Source organism: Sparus aurata, chromosome 9 (assembly GCF_900880675.1).
Source record: "Sparus aurata chromosome 9, fSpaAur1.1, whole genome shotgun sequence".
Classification (NCBI taxonomy): Eukaryota; Metazoa; Chordata; class Actinopteri; order Spariformes; family Sparidae; genus Sparus; species Sparus aurata.
The window spans coordinates 10,938,732-10,954,503 of record NC_044195.1 but is presented as its reverse complement, the minus strand read 5'-3'; the positions used below and the strand labels follow the sequence as shown (position 1 = coordinate 10,954,503).

The following is a 15,772-nucleotide window of genomic DNA, read 5'->3' as shown; positions in this document are numbered from 1 at the left end:
TTACCTCCTTTATTCAGACTTGGTGCCAGATTTGGTGCCAGTGAATTATTATCTTTTTATTGAGAATTTCTTTTAGTTCAGGGTTTATTGTTTGGGAAGATCATTAACTTTAGTAGGAAGGATTTTATCCACACAAAAGGAGATGTGTGAAGGCACCATGTCCACATTTTCACTGATGTTGCTGGAGGGGACAAGAAGGTTATCCCAGTCTGTGGCTTCGAAGTGTCCCTGCAGAGTTGCAACCCTGTCGTTGGTCTATTGCTTCATGTTTTTGGTCACTTTCTCTGTCCTCCTTATGACCGCAGTGTAGGATGGTGCCAGCAGAATGGTGTTGTGCTCAGCAAGGCCAAGGGAGGGAAGAGCAACTGGAACGTATCCATAGCATGTATCCAGAGTCTTCCCCAAGCGGGTGGTGCAGGTGACATAATGATTAAATCCTTTCAGTGACTAATCAGCTGAGCAGTTGTGAAGTCTCCCAGGATGAATTTGGGACAGTATATATTCATATGGATGCTGTTATAATGTGTTGTGATCAAGATCCTGACCCACCAAACATCCTGGAAAGTGTCAAAGTCAAGTTTTTCACTCTGGATTACAAAATTAAATAATCACCAGTAAACAGGACGCTGTCTGACTCTGTCACTCGCGGGGACAGAAGCCGGGGGAAAGTTCACTGAAGTCTTGGTCTGGAGGGCTGACAGTTGCAATGTTTGTGTTTTAACACAAACTCACTTGGTGAGTTAAAGATTTTTGCCGGTGACAGACGCAGACGCAGAAATGTGACAAAGAGTCGGTAGTGCAAATAGGAGGACAGACAGGAGGATGGACACCTCTCCACATATATCTGCTGTATTTTTCTCCTCATTTAAGTTGCCAAAGACAGTTACAGTAACTACGTTACTGTTGTTTGGTCATGTAACATTGCTTTGTGGGACATGTCAGAAAAGTTGAGATCCATTTACTCCTGCCAAACACAAATACCAGTATGCACACACACACACACAGACATCCCAGACAAACACACACACACACACATCCCAGACAAACACACACACACACACACAGACATCACAGACAAACACACACAAACACCCAGACACACTGTCAGAAAAGTTGAGATTCATACACTCCTGCCAAACACAAATACGAGAAATGGACATTATACATAGTCCTGAAATGATTCTGAAATATATCAAAGCTCTGCCTACTGCATTGTGATTGTCATGATTACAATAGAAATATGTATTAACTTTGCCATAATTACAGTAAAAGAATGTGTGATGTTTAGCCGTGATTGAAATGGATGTATTAAAGTTCAGGAGCTTGATCGAGAAAATGTTAAATCAACAGAGGCTGTGCTGAGGCCAAGAGGAAGTGACACAACACTGTTACAATTTGGACATTGGAGTACTTTTGTCCACTTTTTGTTGGCAGGAAGTTTCGACTTTGAAGAAATTTATGAGACCCTGGATGGGGTTGTGATTTTCCTCAAGATCTTGAGCTTTCAGCAGGAAGGGAACGGCAAGCCATAGAAAGACCCTCTTCATTTCACCCACATTCAAGTCATTTAACCGGCCTCAGCTCTTTTAGATTGATTCATTACTTACCTTGTTTTGATTTTAGAAATAATTTGTGATAAAATTGATAGTAATTGAAATAAGTGTTGAGCTGTGTGCTTTGCCCTTGCTAAAGTCTATGCAATAAAGGGTGGTAAGTGTGCATAATATCTTAAAGGTTCTTAAAGGTTACCCTAGCCTGTCAAATTGAAACAGTACCTTCGGGTTTACCAAAAGCCCCTAAAATCCAACGTAGCACCATACCAAGTGCACAGATCATTTAGATGAGATTTGCCATTAACGGGCGTGGCTGGTGGCCGTATCTGACGCAAGGGCTATTCATGTCAGGTGCCAAACCAGAGGAAGCAGGGTAGACGTTCGGACTCAGGCAGTTAGAAGCTAGGCGAGTCTCCTCACTACCACCTTAAGAAATCCCTTTTTAAATTCCCACTTTTAAAGCAACCTCTTGTAGGTTTAGTGATATAACCCTTTATAACATCTGTAATGACTAATGTAATTAGTTCATGAGTGAAATGTTACTGATGTGGAAATCGATGGTAGGGTGAAGGCAATTAAATATTAAGAGAATGATTTAATGCTAATGGAGACCTAACAAAATTTCTCCCAAAATCAAAGATATTAATTCAGAGCCAAAGGACACCAACTCATATTTCATACGTATGAATCCAGTGGAATGGAGGAATAGATACTTGTCTGAGCGTCGTTCGGTGAGCAGCAAGCTGCACCTCCGTGGCCTAAGCTGTCCTAGCGGCCCTCAGGACTACAGACCGGTGACCCTGATATATATGTATAGCTATATATATATATATATATATATATATATATATATATATATATATATATATATATATATATGCATAGCTATATATATTTTTTTTTTTATTTTGATTTATGTTTATATTTACATTTATATTTATATATATATTTTGCTCTTAATAGATGTTGCTTGTATAATATATGTTATTTGTATATCTGGAGCTTGTAACAAAAATAATTTCCCCCTGGGATTATTAAAGTATTTCTGATTCTGATTCTGATTCTGATTAAATGCAGGATGGCAGTCTCGATCCAATACACAGCTGGTGGAACAGCTTGGGTTCGTTGGGGCAGAGCCTGCTTGACTGGGCAAAATAGTCTTTCTTTCGTTGGAAACCACTCACACAGTTCCTCAAACAGCTGATGCCGTAACATCTTTGTTAATGACGATGGTCTTGATTAAGATGATGAAAATGAAGAGGATCATGGTTGGTGGTTCTTAGGCTCTGACTGATAAACTAATTTGACTTATTTGTTAAAATGACTGAAGGATGCTACGTCAGCCGATCAAGTTATCCTTGGTTTACTACTTTAATACAAGAGATTTTCACTTCGCTTTAAGTCAGGTCATGATACTTAACTTGATAAAACAAATTACAACAGAACTTTGTTCTGGAAGAAACTTAACAGAGGTTGAAGTTGAAAAATATGAAAGTTACAGAGTAATGTCTTGAAGAGAGTGAAACTTTTTTTTGAAAAGTTTTAAAACCGAGCCTGTGTTTAGGCATTGAAAATAAGTAAAGAGCTTAAAGCTTAAAGTGAACAGTTTCAAGAAGTATATAAAAAGGTAGAATGAAGTGAAGAGCAGTGAAGATGAACAGTGAGGAGTGAGACGTAGAAGTGGCAAAAGTTACTTAAGAAAGAGATGTCCCTCTGTTGGCCATCAAACTCTCTCGTCACCCCTTGAACTAGTCTGAGCACACCGCCTGCTCACTGCCAAGCCACAACCGCAGTTGTGGCCGTGGCCGGTGATAATTCATCTCCACCAGTTCCGGACAAACGAGATGATTCGGAGGTCCTCGAGCAACTAGCCAAGTACCGTGACACTACGTCAACACTGCACAATCTGGGGCTCAGACTGTCTCTCCTATTTCCGGCCCGACTACAGATTATGCTGGCAAACGGTGCCAAAAAGAGGTTGGTGCGGCCAATTATCAGCAGAGACCGGACGTTGAAGCTGACTAATAAACTCTAGCTGGACCGACGGCAGGCTGCACTAACTGCGCTGTCTAGCCATTTCCAGGGCTGGACCTACGTCGCTTTGCCAGGGATTACGGATCCTGGGCCGCACACAACTGAGACAACGTCCAGCAGGTGAGCCCCGGAATAGCTCAGGGCTACCTGGCAGCAAATTGGTGGCCCAGTGGATGACTTTTCATAACCTTTGAGGGACAAAAACAATGAAGAAACAATGGTATGCAAAAATGTTTGTACCTTTTAGAATCTGTCACTTTTATGTAAACATTCATTTCCATTTCTTTTATGCAGTTAAGGATTTACTTTTTTGAATTATTAACCTGCCTAGACATGGTCTGAGTTTGGGACCATGAACAAAATTTAAATCAACCGGAGAAAGATAGAAACAAGTTGCTTAGTAAATTATATTTATTGAACAATTGCTCGCTTACACAGTGGTAGCGCATGAAGTCGTTGGTTCCGCAGTTGTTGGGGCCGCTGTAGTCGGCCCTGCAGTTGTTGGGGCTGCTGTCGTTGGAGCTACAGTCGTTGGGGCCACTGTAGTCGGCGCTGCTGTCGTTGGGGCTGCAGTTGTGGGGGCAGCTGTAGTCAGCGCTGCAGTTGTGGGGGCTGCTGTCGTTGGGGCTGCTGTAGTCGGGGCTGCAGTTGTGGGGGCTGCTGTCGTTGGGGCCGCTGTAGTCAACGCTGCAGTTGTTGGGGCCACTGTCGTCGACGCTGCAGTTGTTGGGGCCACTGTCGTTGGGGCTGCTGTCGTCGGCACTGCAGTTGTTGGGGCTGCTGTCGTAGGAACCGAAGTAGTTGGGGCCGCTGTAGTCGGGGCTGCAGTTGTGGGGGCTGCTGTCGTTGGGGCCGCTGTAGTCGACGCTGCAGTTGTTGGGGCCGCTGTCGTCGACGCTGCAGTTGTTGGGGCCGCTGTCGTTGGGGCCGCTGTCGTCGGGGCTGCAGTCATTGGGGCCGCTGTAGTTGGGGCTGCAGTTGTGGGGGCTGCTGTCGTTGGGGCCACTGTAGTCAACGTTGCAGTTGTTGGGGCCACTGTCGTCGGCGCTGCAGTTGTGGGGGCTGCTGTCGCTGGGGCCGCTGTAGTCGACGCCGCAGTTGTTGGGGCCGCAGTCGTCGGGGCTGCAGTTGTGGGGACCGCTGTCGTCGGGACCGAAGTAGTTGGGGCCGCTGTCGTTGGAGCTGCTGTCGTTGGGGCGGCTGTAGTCGGCACTGCAGTTGTTGGGGAAGCTGTCGTCGGAACTGAAGTAGTTGGGGCCGCTGTCGTTGGAGCTGCTGTCGTTGGGGCGGCTGTAGTCGGCACTGCAGTTGTTGGGGCCGCTGTCATCGGAAACGAAGTAGTTGGGGCCGCTGTTGTTGGAGCTGCTGTCGTTGGGGCGGCTGTAGTCGGCACTGCAGTTGTTGGGGAAGCTGTCGTCGGAACCGAAGTAGTTGGGGACGCAGTCGTTGGAGCTGCTGTCGTTGGGGCGGCTGTAGTCGGCACTGCAGTTGTTGGGGCCGCTGTCATTGGAAACAAAGTAGTTGGGGCCGCTGTCGTTGGAGCTGCAGTCGTTGGGGCTGCTGTAGTCGGCGCTGCAGTTGTGGGGGCTGCTGTCGTTGGGGCCACTGTAGTCGGCGCTGCAGTTGTGGGGGCTGCTGTCGTTGGGGCCGCTGTAGTCGGCGCTGCAGTTGTTGGGGCCGCTGTCGTCGGAACCGAAGTAGTTGGGGCCGCTGTAGTCAGGGCTGCAGTTATGGGGGGCGCTGTCGTTGGAGCTGCAGTCGTTGGGGCTGCTGTAGTCGGCGCTGCAGTTGTGGGGGCTGCTGTCGTCGACGCTGCAGTTGTTGGGGCTGCTGTCGTCGGGGCTGCAGTCGTTGGAGGAGCAGTCGTTGGGGCCGCTGTAGTCGGGGCTGCAGTTGTGGGGGCCGCTGTCGTAGGAGCTGCAGTCGTTGGGGCCGCTGTAGTCGGCTCTGCAGTTGTTGGGGCCGCTGTCGTCGGAACCGAAGTAGTTGGGGCCGCTGTAGTCGGGGCTGCAGATATGGGGGCCGCTGTCGTTGGAGCTGCAGTCGTTGGGGCTGCTGTAGTCGGCACTGCAGTTGTGGGGGCTGCTGTCGTTGGGGCCGCTGTAGTCGGCGATGCAGTTGTGGGGGCTGCAGTCGTTGGGCCCGCTGTAGTCGGCGCTGCAGTTGTGGGGGCCGCTGTCGTTGGAGCTGCAGTCGTTGGGCCCGCTGTAGTCGGTGCTGCAGTTGTGGGGGCTGCTGTGGTTGGGGCCGTTGTAGTCGGCACTGCAGTTGTGGGGGCTGCTGTCGTTGGGGCCGCTGTAGTCGGCGATGCAGTTGTGGGGGCTGCAGTCGTTGGGCCCGCTGTAGTCGGCGCTGCAGTTGTGGGGGGCGCTGTCGTTGGAGCTGCAGTCGTTGGGCCCGCTGTAGTCGGTGCTGCAGTTGTGGGGGCTGCTGTGGTTGGGGCCGTTGTAGTCGGCGCTGCAGTTGTGGGGGCTGCTGTCGTTGGGGCCGCTGTAGTCAACGCTGCAGTTGTTGGGGCCGCTGTCGTCGGCGCTGCAGTTGTGGGGGATTCTGTCGTTGGGGCCGGTGTAGTGGACGCTGCAGTTGTTGGGGCCGCAGTCGTCGGGACTGCAGTTGTGGGGACCGCTATCGTCTGAACCGAAGTCGTTGGGGTGGCTGTAGTCGGCACTGCAGTTGTTGGGGCCGCTGTCGTCGGCGCTGCAGTTGTCGGGGCTGCTGTCGTTGGGGCCGCTGTAGTCGACGCTGCAGTTGTTGGGGCCGCAGTCGTCGGGACTGCAGTTGTGGGGACCGCTGTCGTCGGGACCGAAGTCGTTGGGGTGGCTGTAGTCGGCACTGCAGTTGTGGGGGCTGCAGTCGTTGGTGCCGCTGTAGTCGGGGCTGCTAGTCGACTAGTTGTTGGGGCCGCTGTCGTTGGGGCCGCTGTCATTGGGGCTGCAGTCGTTGGAGGTGCAGTCGTTGGGGCCGCTGTAGTCGGGGCTGCAGATGTGGGGGCCGCTGTCGTTGGAGCTGCAGTCGTTGGGGCCGCTGTAGTCGGCGCTGCAGTTGTGGGGGCCGCTGTAGTTGACGCTGCAGTTGTGGGGGCCGCTGTAGTCGGCACTGCAGTTGTTGGGGCCGCTGTCATCGGAAACGAAGTAGTTGGGGCCGCTGTCGTTGGAGCTGCAGTCGTTGGGGCTGCTGTAGTCGGCGCTGCAGTTGTGGGGGCTGCTGTCGTTGGGGCCACTGTAGTCGGCGCTGCAGTTGTGGGGGCTGCTGTCGTTGGGGCCGCTGTAGTCGGGGCTGCAGTTATGGGGGCCGCTGTCGTTGGAGCTGCAGTCGTTGGGGCTGCTGGAGTCGGCGCTGCAGTTGTGGGGGCTGCTGTCGTCGACGCTGCAGTTGTTGGGGCCGCTGTCGTCGGGGCTGCAGTCGTTGGAGGAGCAGTCGTTGGGGCCGCTGTAGTCGGGGCTGCAGTTGTGGGGGCCGCTGTTGTAGGAGCTGCAGTCGTTGGGGCCGCTGTAGTCGGCGCTGCAGTTGTTGGGGCCGCTGTCGTCGGAACCGAAGTAGTTGGGGCCACTGTAGTCGGGGCTGCAGTTATGGGGGCTGCAGTTGTGGGGGCCGCTGTCGTTGGAGCTGCAGTCGTTGGGGCCGCTGTAGTTGGCGCTGCAGTTGTGGGGGCCGCTGTAGTCGACGCTGCAGTTGTGGGGGCCGCTGTCGTCGGGGCTGCAGTTGTGGGGACCGATGTCGTCGGAACTGAAGTCGTTGGGGCGGCTGTAGTTGGCGCTCCAGTTGTTGGGGCCGCTGTGGTTGGGGCCGCTGTAGTCGGCGCTGCAGTTGTGGGAACTACAGTCGTCGGGGCCACAGTCGTTTGGGCCGCAGTCGTTGGGGCCGCTGTGGTCGGCGCTGCAGTTGTGGGGGCTGCTGTCGTTGGGGCTGCTGCGTCGGCGCTGCAGTTGTGGGGGCTGCTGTCATCGACGCTGCAGTTGTTGGGACCTGCAGTCGTTGGGGCCGCTGTCGTTGGGGCCGCTGTAGCCGGCGATGCAGTTGTGGGAGCTACAGTCGTTGGGGCCACTGTCGTTGGAGCTGCAGTCGTTGGGGCCGCTGTAGTCGACGCTGCAGTTGTTGGGGCCGCTGTCGTCGACGTTGCAGTTGTTGGGGCCGCTGTGGTAGGGGCGGCTGTAGTCGGCACTGCAGTTGTGGCCATGTCTGTCACTGCCTTCAGTCTGCAGGCTTCAACTTAAGAGCAGGGGAAACTCAGGGTTAGTTGAAGCAAAACTGCCAGTGAGCAGGTTGGTTTCACGGATTATGTTGCCCGGGTAACTTAGTCAGAGATGAACTGGCTTTTGTGAAAAGAGTTTTCCCTCATCTAAGGGTTGACTAACTCAGGGTTTTCACTAAACCTGCTTCCTGAATCAGGCCCCAGGTGTGGCTAACGTGAGCCCCGCTAACAAAGAAGGACACGGACGGAGCTGTCTGAGCTACAGCTGGATTTTTCTGCTCCAGCTTCACTAAAACTTGACACAGACTGAACTGAATGCAATGATAGGCAAGTATGTTGTTGAGAACATGCTCCTGTTATCAACAGCTGACTCAGACTCCTTCAGAGCACTCACTGGCAAAATACCGGGGAGAACAGGTGCCGGTCCACCATGCAGGAAGACATTTTCTAAATACATGGATGCCGAGTAGCTAAAATGAATGCCGAGCTCAAAAGGGGGAATAATTAAAAGTAACGCAATAGTTACTTTTCCTGGTAACTAGTTACTTTTATAGTGGAGTAATTCCGTTACTAACTCAGTTACTTTTTGGAAGAAGTAACTAGTATCTATAAGTAATTACTTTTCTAAAGTAACGTGCCCAACACTGGCCGTAAACAATGACAAAGCATACACAAGCTCTTTACAACGTGTGCTCAATTAACACGTCTCTTTCCCTTTCTAATAAAAAGGCTGGACATATCTTAAACGTTTGCATACAGATCCCATTAAAAGACCGAATCCTTTTTATAGGCTTCAGGCAAACTATGTTTGTATCCTGCACTTTACGTGTCAGGACTCTTTACATCTATAAATAGATGGCTTTATTCCATATCTAAGCAAGTCCTATTGAAAAAAACAAATCAACAATGAACTGATCTCAACAGGCACAAACTGTCCACCACACTATAGCCTACACTTCCCACAACCCAACGTGTCCTCCAGGTGAAAACGCACCTGTGGAGCTTTCTGATCTAATGAGCCATATTTAATGGCGCAGCTGTGCGGTCGCCCCAGTTTACCAGCCGGCATCTTTTTTCTGGTCTGGCGGCAAAGAGAAGCTGAGCGGACCGGAGCACTACCATGGCTTTCGCACTGATGGCTTGGGTTTGGATTGGATTAATACTAGCCCAGCGCAACAAAGCGGGGAGCCACCGGTATGCACAAGGTCGTCTGGGTTCCCAGGAGGCGTTTGGTGCGGCTCCACAAGAATGGACTGACCGAAGTTCATATGTGCCGGTTTGGAATTTCCTCCAAGGTGCAAACCCGCTTTTGACCCTTAGGACCGGTTTTGATCATGTTAAAATTGAGTTGCCTTAAAGTTCACCTTAAGTGATTCATGATTTCATTGTTCTTAATTACATATAGGCGCTTACGGGCTGTTCATTTGTTCTAGAATATTTATCTCCAGCTTCTGGTTTATTTCATTATGGCAGTGTTTCCATTGTGAAGCAGTTGGAGAGGGAACATCCAGCCAAGTTCACCATCAAACCTTGGAAATCGTGATCTTGACATGTTTGACTATTTTTACATTTCAGTTAATCAATGATTTGAGAAAAATAAATATCAGATTGATCAGTCATGGAAATAATCATTAGTTGCCGATGTAAAGTTGCACATGCTAAAATAAACTTCAATTTTTCGTCCACATTTGACAACAAAACACGATTAAAAAAAAATGTGAAATTTTTTATGTTACTTGTGACCAGATTTACAGCAATATTTGTGAACTTTGTGATATTTTCTTCCCTTGTAAAAATATGTCGATGATTGGATGGATGGCTCTCAGGTTGAAACAAAGGAGAGAAGACACACAGAGCTCTGACAATATTTCGGTGTTTATTTAACTAAACAACCCAAAAGGAACATAACGTGGGTGTGTGTTGCATCAAATGTAGTGTGTGTGCATGTGTATATGTATATAAGGGAACAAACACCAAACTACAGCAGGTTGTAGGCCATAGCAGCAGTCAGCTGCTCAGCCACCAGAGAGAGAGCAGACTGACTGAGGCGGCCTTTTATCAGTGAAGCCACACTAAGGTGTGGTCTGCTTAGGATGGCCCACTGCTTCCTGGTTCTCCTGGAAGGCACTGAGAAGAGAAGCAGACAGATCAACAGGGACGTCACAGTAGATAGATAGAATCTATATATATTTAATCAAATTTAAATGCACAATAAATCAATAATTTCATCATTAAGCAGTTTGATGTGACAGTGAAGTCATGGACTCCTGCTCACTTGGAAAATCTTAGAACAAAAAGCCAACTACCATATGACAGCCTACGGAGAAGGTGATTTTGTTAAGTCTGGCTGAGTTGTTGATGTCCGAAATTAGTTCAGAGAATTTTAAATTGTGAAATAATGTGTATTGAGGAACTGAGATGAATATTGTGTCCAGGCACACAAAGCAGGATGACGTCATCCATTCAACAAACTAAGATATTACAAGATCAATAAATTGCACATCTCCAGAACCGAATGTGAAAAAGGCTCAACAGGTATTGGACAGATAGGAAAGCTTCAAGTCAACACTGTCAAAATATCTACTGATGAAATGAAACTACTAAATGTAACAATTACAACTTTTTTTATATCCAAACTCTGGAGTTAATTGCCAAAGCTATATTCAGCAGATCTGTGGCATTACGCAGGAGCAAACAACTTGTACATGTGACAGAACTACATTAACTAAAGGAACTAAAGGCTGCCGTAAAGTGTAAGTGTCTTCCTTTTGGGTAAAAAATGACATCCTATCATTAATTTGATCACTAACGATTCAGCAACAACTTTATGATGAATTCCTGTTTTCAAGTTTCCTTTGAGTCTCACTGTGTTCATGACAATTTCCAACCCAAAAAATAAAAATAAAAGCAATGGCTGAGGTTTAGAACACGCATACAAAGAATCACAAAAATGCTGAAATTTAGCTCGGACAGCCAAACCTCTGACTCGAACTGGGAAAAGTTCTGTATTCCGGTTGAGATGGCATGGAATTACTCATAAATAAATATTTTTTTGTTTGTATTTTCCCTTTTTGTCTCTGAGCAAAAATGATCTTTCATGCTGTCATCTTATATGGCCTGGCTTTTATAACCACTACTGGATTAATGAATGTTACTTTGGTAGGTGGATGATCTGAATCAAGAACTAGGGTTGCTTTACAAATTTTATTAAAACCACCTTCAAACTCTCGCAACAATTCTCTGCAGGTCTAAAGCCGACTCATTTCCCGTACAGCACCTCAGAATCTTGCTTGGTTTCCTCTGGCATCCCTGTTTAGTGTTTTTTTTTCTCATTTAGTTTCGGGGGCATCAGACATCAACCAGCCGCAGTATCGCTGCAGTAATGGAACACTTTCCCTGCGCTTTTCACTCATCCGATACTCAAATCTGCACCTGGAAGGTGCGTTTGATTTGTCCACCTACAGTATATTTTTTGGCCTCTAGAAAATAGAATGACAGCTGTTGTCAGGGAATTAATGTTTCTCCAAACCTTTTTTCCACAGATGGTGCTCAATTGTTGTTACTGCCTGACAAGTGTCACCGATCTGTTCATATACCTTATACTGGCTGCCGCACAGCAATACAGGTAAAATGTTTATTTCATTTTCCAGGCTAATGAGTACCAATTCTCAGGCTCCATCTTGCTCTTATGCTTGGCCTTATTGCTCTTTTTGTCAGCTTTCAGTTAATTAGTTCACTCAACCAAAATCTGCAAGAGGCAGCAGTATGCTCCAGGTGTTTTCCTTTTTGGGGAAAATGATGATATGGTAACAATGAAGCCTTAGAGTAGCAATCTCGAAGAGTTCCGTTCTGTGTCACGTCAGTCAGTTGGCAGCTTTGCCACGCCTCTATAACAACACCATATGTAAGCAAAAAGGGATGAGGCTTACCCAGACAGTACTTACTTATTAGACTCTTCTTGTTTACTGAATAACAATTGATTGCTATAAAAGTAATGTTATGACTGTAAGGTTGGGCGATGTCTGCCAAATTTTACATTGAAACATTGTTATGGACGATTACATGGTTGGTTTGAGGCAGCTATCTCCTCAGTGTTGTCGTAAGGCAGCTGTTGCGTAGTAGCTCACCAATGTAGCTGCTGCTGTTCCCCACCAATACTCTGACATGAATCTCCAACTGGTTCACCCTGCAGAGAAAACTATCCCGCGTAACCACCGACATACTTTCCTGTGGCAGGTTTAACAGCATCCTTGTCTCCACACCACATGCATAAAAAGACATTGGCCAACTAACCAAGGAAGCTAGGCTAAGAAAACGGTGTAAAAACAACACAACTGAAAGAAACAGCAGCCAGCAGGAAAAGAAACACTGAACAGAAATTTCATAAATTGTCTTGAGTTGGACTAACTGAGCTGGATTAAAAAGAACATAAACATAATTTTAGTGCACAACATTGCATTTCCTCTCCCCGCATCTCACAAACAGCAACTCTTGCCCTACAGCAACTCTGATGGAGACAAGCCACTTAATTGCGCTCACAATGTCACGATGGTCCGGGATTAGTAGTCCATTGCTGTCGGCAATCGGCCCAATCCTGATACATGCTTAGCCTAATGTTAGACAATAAATAACTTATTCTGGTCATTATGATGCGAACGGGCTGACCAACCACTGCTGGGTGAACATGTCTTTCTGTGCGCCACTTGTGATATTTTTCAGGAAAGCCAACACCCACTGTACATCTTTGGTATTACGGCAAGTGGGCCAATTGCTCAATCATCATTGTGTATCTCATTCGGGCGATGGATAGTGACTGAATAGATATTTATTTACCTGAAAATGTTCAATATTATCACGTTAAAGGATAAGGATGCAGATTTTCAGTATTTTTCTCACTGTCAGGAAATCTCATATGATCAAAATTCTGAGCTCTAGTTATTATTGCTTATGGGTCTGGAGCTTAAAATATTTAATTCTTCTATGCCATGGAGCTCCAATGATGTCGAAAAGCCTTCCTTCCTTCAGGTTCATGAACATGCACACTGTTCTATACTCAATTCTATGCATACTCTTTGGCTGTTGGAAATGTACACTAGAGTACTAATAGTGTATTTAACCCCTGCTGAAAGTGGTGTTTATACAGTAAATCTCTCTTGGAGAAAGTGCCCAGCTGTTTTTGCAAATCATCAGGACTTGAAAAGTTCTGAGAGTCTACTAGCACATTGTTGATTTTGGTCTTTTTACAGGATTTACCCCAGGCCGACCCTACTTTTAAATGAATGTATCCTACCATTGACGCAATGTTATCTATTCCTAGAGTGCAGATGGAAGTGGCTTCTGGCCGTTCAAACTGCATTACTTCGACCATCTACTGCAGGAAAACATGACAGGCATGGCTGTCTGCGAGAAAATGGCAATGTCACCACTAGCAGCGTCTCCATTGGTGACTTGTAGAACAGAGAGTGTCACTGTGAAGCTGCCTCGTGATGCAGAACTGAAGAAGGTGAAAAGACATGGTGAGGGGCATGCAAACAGCATAGTGAGGCTGATGGCTCCTATGCAAACATCAACCTGTGAAACCCTGGACAAAACCATCAGTATGATTAAACTGATTATTGATTAGAAGCTTTCTATTGCTCGAGCCACAATTGTTTCTAAGGGATCTTAATTTGCTTTTTTTTGGCAGAATGTGTCACTCACCAAGGATATTCGGTGAGAAAATGGAGGACCCCTACTACATTGTTTGTGGAGATGTCAAAGTTGCCAGACAGGGTGAGTGAGATGTAATAGAAGTGACAGTTAAAAAAATGAGTGTGAAAACTAACATCAAGAACGTTTACAGGATTCTGGCTTTGAAGTGGTGTACTTGTATTCTGGAGAACTTTGCATGGTGCTTGCATCCTGTGCCCCTGTGTTCCCTGAAAAAATTGGAAGGCATCATATTAGGAGATCTCTGGAGGAACCAGATGTATTTGACCTGTGGGGCTTTGATGATATTCCTGTTGAACCATTTGATCCTGAAGGGGAGCAGACGACAACGCAGGGGACAACAACGCAGACGGCAACAACTGGAAGCTCGGGTACAGACACCACTACAATCGAAGAAACTGTTGATGATGGAGATTTTTCTGAGTTGTGGGGATTTGAAGGAATTCCCGACAAACCATACATTGGAATAGATGTGACGGACACTCCAACGACTGCAGCCCCCACCACTGCAGCACCGACCACCACGGCCCCCACAACCGCAGTCCCAATCACAGTGGCCCCAACTACTGCGGCCCCTACAACTGCGGCCCCAACAACTTCAGCTCCAACAACTGCAGCCCCTACCACAGCGGCACCAACGACTGCAGCTCCAACGACAGCAGCCCCCACAACTGCAGCGCCGACTACAGCGGCCCCAACGACTCCGGCTCCAACGACTGCAGCGCCGACTACAGCGGCCCCAACAACTGCCGTGCCGACTACAGTGGCCCCAACGACTGCAGCTCCAACGACAGCAGCTCCAACGACAGCTGCCCCAACAACTGCAGCTCCAACAACAGCAGCCCCAACGACTGCAGCTCCAACGACTGCAGCTCCAACAACAGCTGCCCCAACAACTGCAGCTCCAACAACAGCAGCCCCAACGACTGCAGCGCCGACTACAGCGGCCCCAACGACTGCAGCTCCGACTACAGCGGCCCCAACGACTGCAGCTCCAACGACAGCTGCCCCAACGACTGCAGCTCCAACGACTTCACCGGCGACTACAGCGGCCCCAACGACTGCCGCGCCGACTACAGCGGCCCCAACGACTGCAGCTCCAACGACTGCAGCGGCGACTACAGCGGCCCCAACAACTGCCGTGCCGACTACAGTGGCCCCAACAACTGCAGCTCCAACGACTGCAGCTCCAACGACTGCAGCTCCAACGACAGCTGCCCCAACAACTGCAGCTCCAACAACAGTAGCCCCAACGACTGCAGCTCCAACGACTACAGCGGCCCCAACGACTGCAGCTCCAACGACTGCAGCGCCGACTACAGCGGCCCCAACGACTGCCGCGCCGACTACAGCGGCCCCAACGACTGCAGCGCCGACTACAGCGGCCCCAACAACTGCCGTGCCGACTACAGTGGCCCCAACAACTGCAGCTCCAACGACAGCTGCCCCAACAACAGCTGCCCCAACAACTGCAGCTCCAACAACAGCAGCCCCAACAACTGCCGTGCCGACTACAGTGGCCCCAACGACTGCAGCTCCAACGACAGCTGCCCCAACGACTGCAGCTCCAACGACTTCACCGGCGACTACAGTGGCCCCAATGACTGCAGCTCCAACGACTGCAGCGGCGACTACAGCGGCCCCAACAGCTGCCCTGCCGTCTACAGTGGCCCCAACGACTGCAGCTCCAACGACAGTTGCCCCAACAACTGCAGCTCCAACAACAGCAGCCCCAACGACTGCAGCTCCAACGACAGCTGCCACAACGACTGCAGCGCCGACTACAGCAGCCCCAACGACTGCAGCGCCGAATGCAGCGGCGACTACAGCGGCGCCGACTACAGCTGCCCCAACAACTGCAGCTCCAACAACAGCAGCCCCAACGACTGCAGCGCCGACTACAGCGGCCCCAACGACTGCAGCTCCAACGACAGCTGCCCCAACGACTGCAGCTCCAACGACAGCTGCCCCAACGACTGCAGCTCCAACGACAGCTGCCCCAACGACTGCAGCTCCAACGACTTCACCGGCGACTACAGTGGCCCCAACGACTGCAGCTCCAACGACTGCAGCGGCGACTACAGCGGCCCTAACGACTGCAGCTCCAACGACAGTTGCCCCAACAACTGCAGCTCCAACAACAGCAGCCCCAACGACTGCAGCTCCAACGACTGCAGCTCCAACGACAGCTGCCACAACGACTGCAGCGCCGACTACAGCGGCCCCAACGACTGCAGCGCCGACTACAGCGGCCCCAACGACTGCAGCGGCGACTACAGCGCGC

The 15,772-nt window shown here is 49.3% G+C and overlaps 1 protein-coding gene across 1 annotated transcript in view; it reads left to right on the top strand.

Annotated features, from left to right (window-relative positions):
* The first annotated feature begins 8,854 nt into the window (after window positions 1-8,854).
* The window catches only part of LOC115588146 (uncharacterized), a 15,519-nt gene continuing 8,601 nt past the window's right edge, over window positions 8,855-15,772 (top strand). Inside the window, exons 1-6 of the mRNA XM_030428531.1 lie at window positions 8,855-9,074; window positions 11,117-11,218; window positions 11,322-11,404; window positions 13,097-13,295; window positions 13,466-13,551; window positions 13,622-14,041. Of these exons, the coding sequence (XP_030284391.1) occupies window positions 8,900-9,074; window positions 11,117-11,218; window positions 11,322-11,404; window positions 13,097-13,295; window positions 13,466-13,551; window positions 13,622-14,041 (1,065 nt within the window). The 5' untranslated portion in view covers window positions 8,855-8,899. The remainder of the gene's footprint in view (window positions 9,075-11,116; window positions 11,219-11,321; window positions 11,405-13,096; window positions 13,296-13,465; window positions 13,552-13,621; window positions 14,042-15,772) is intronic.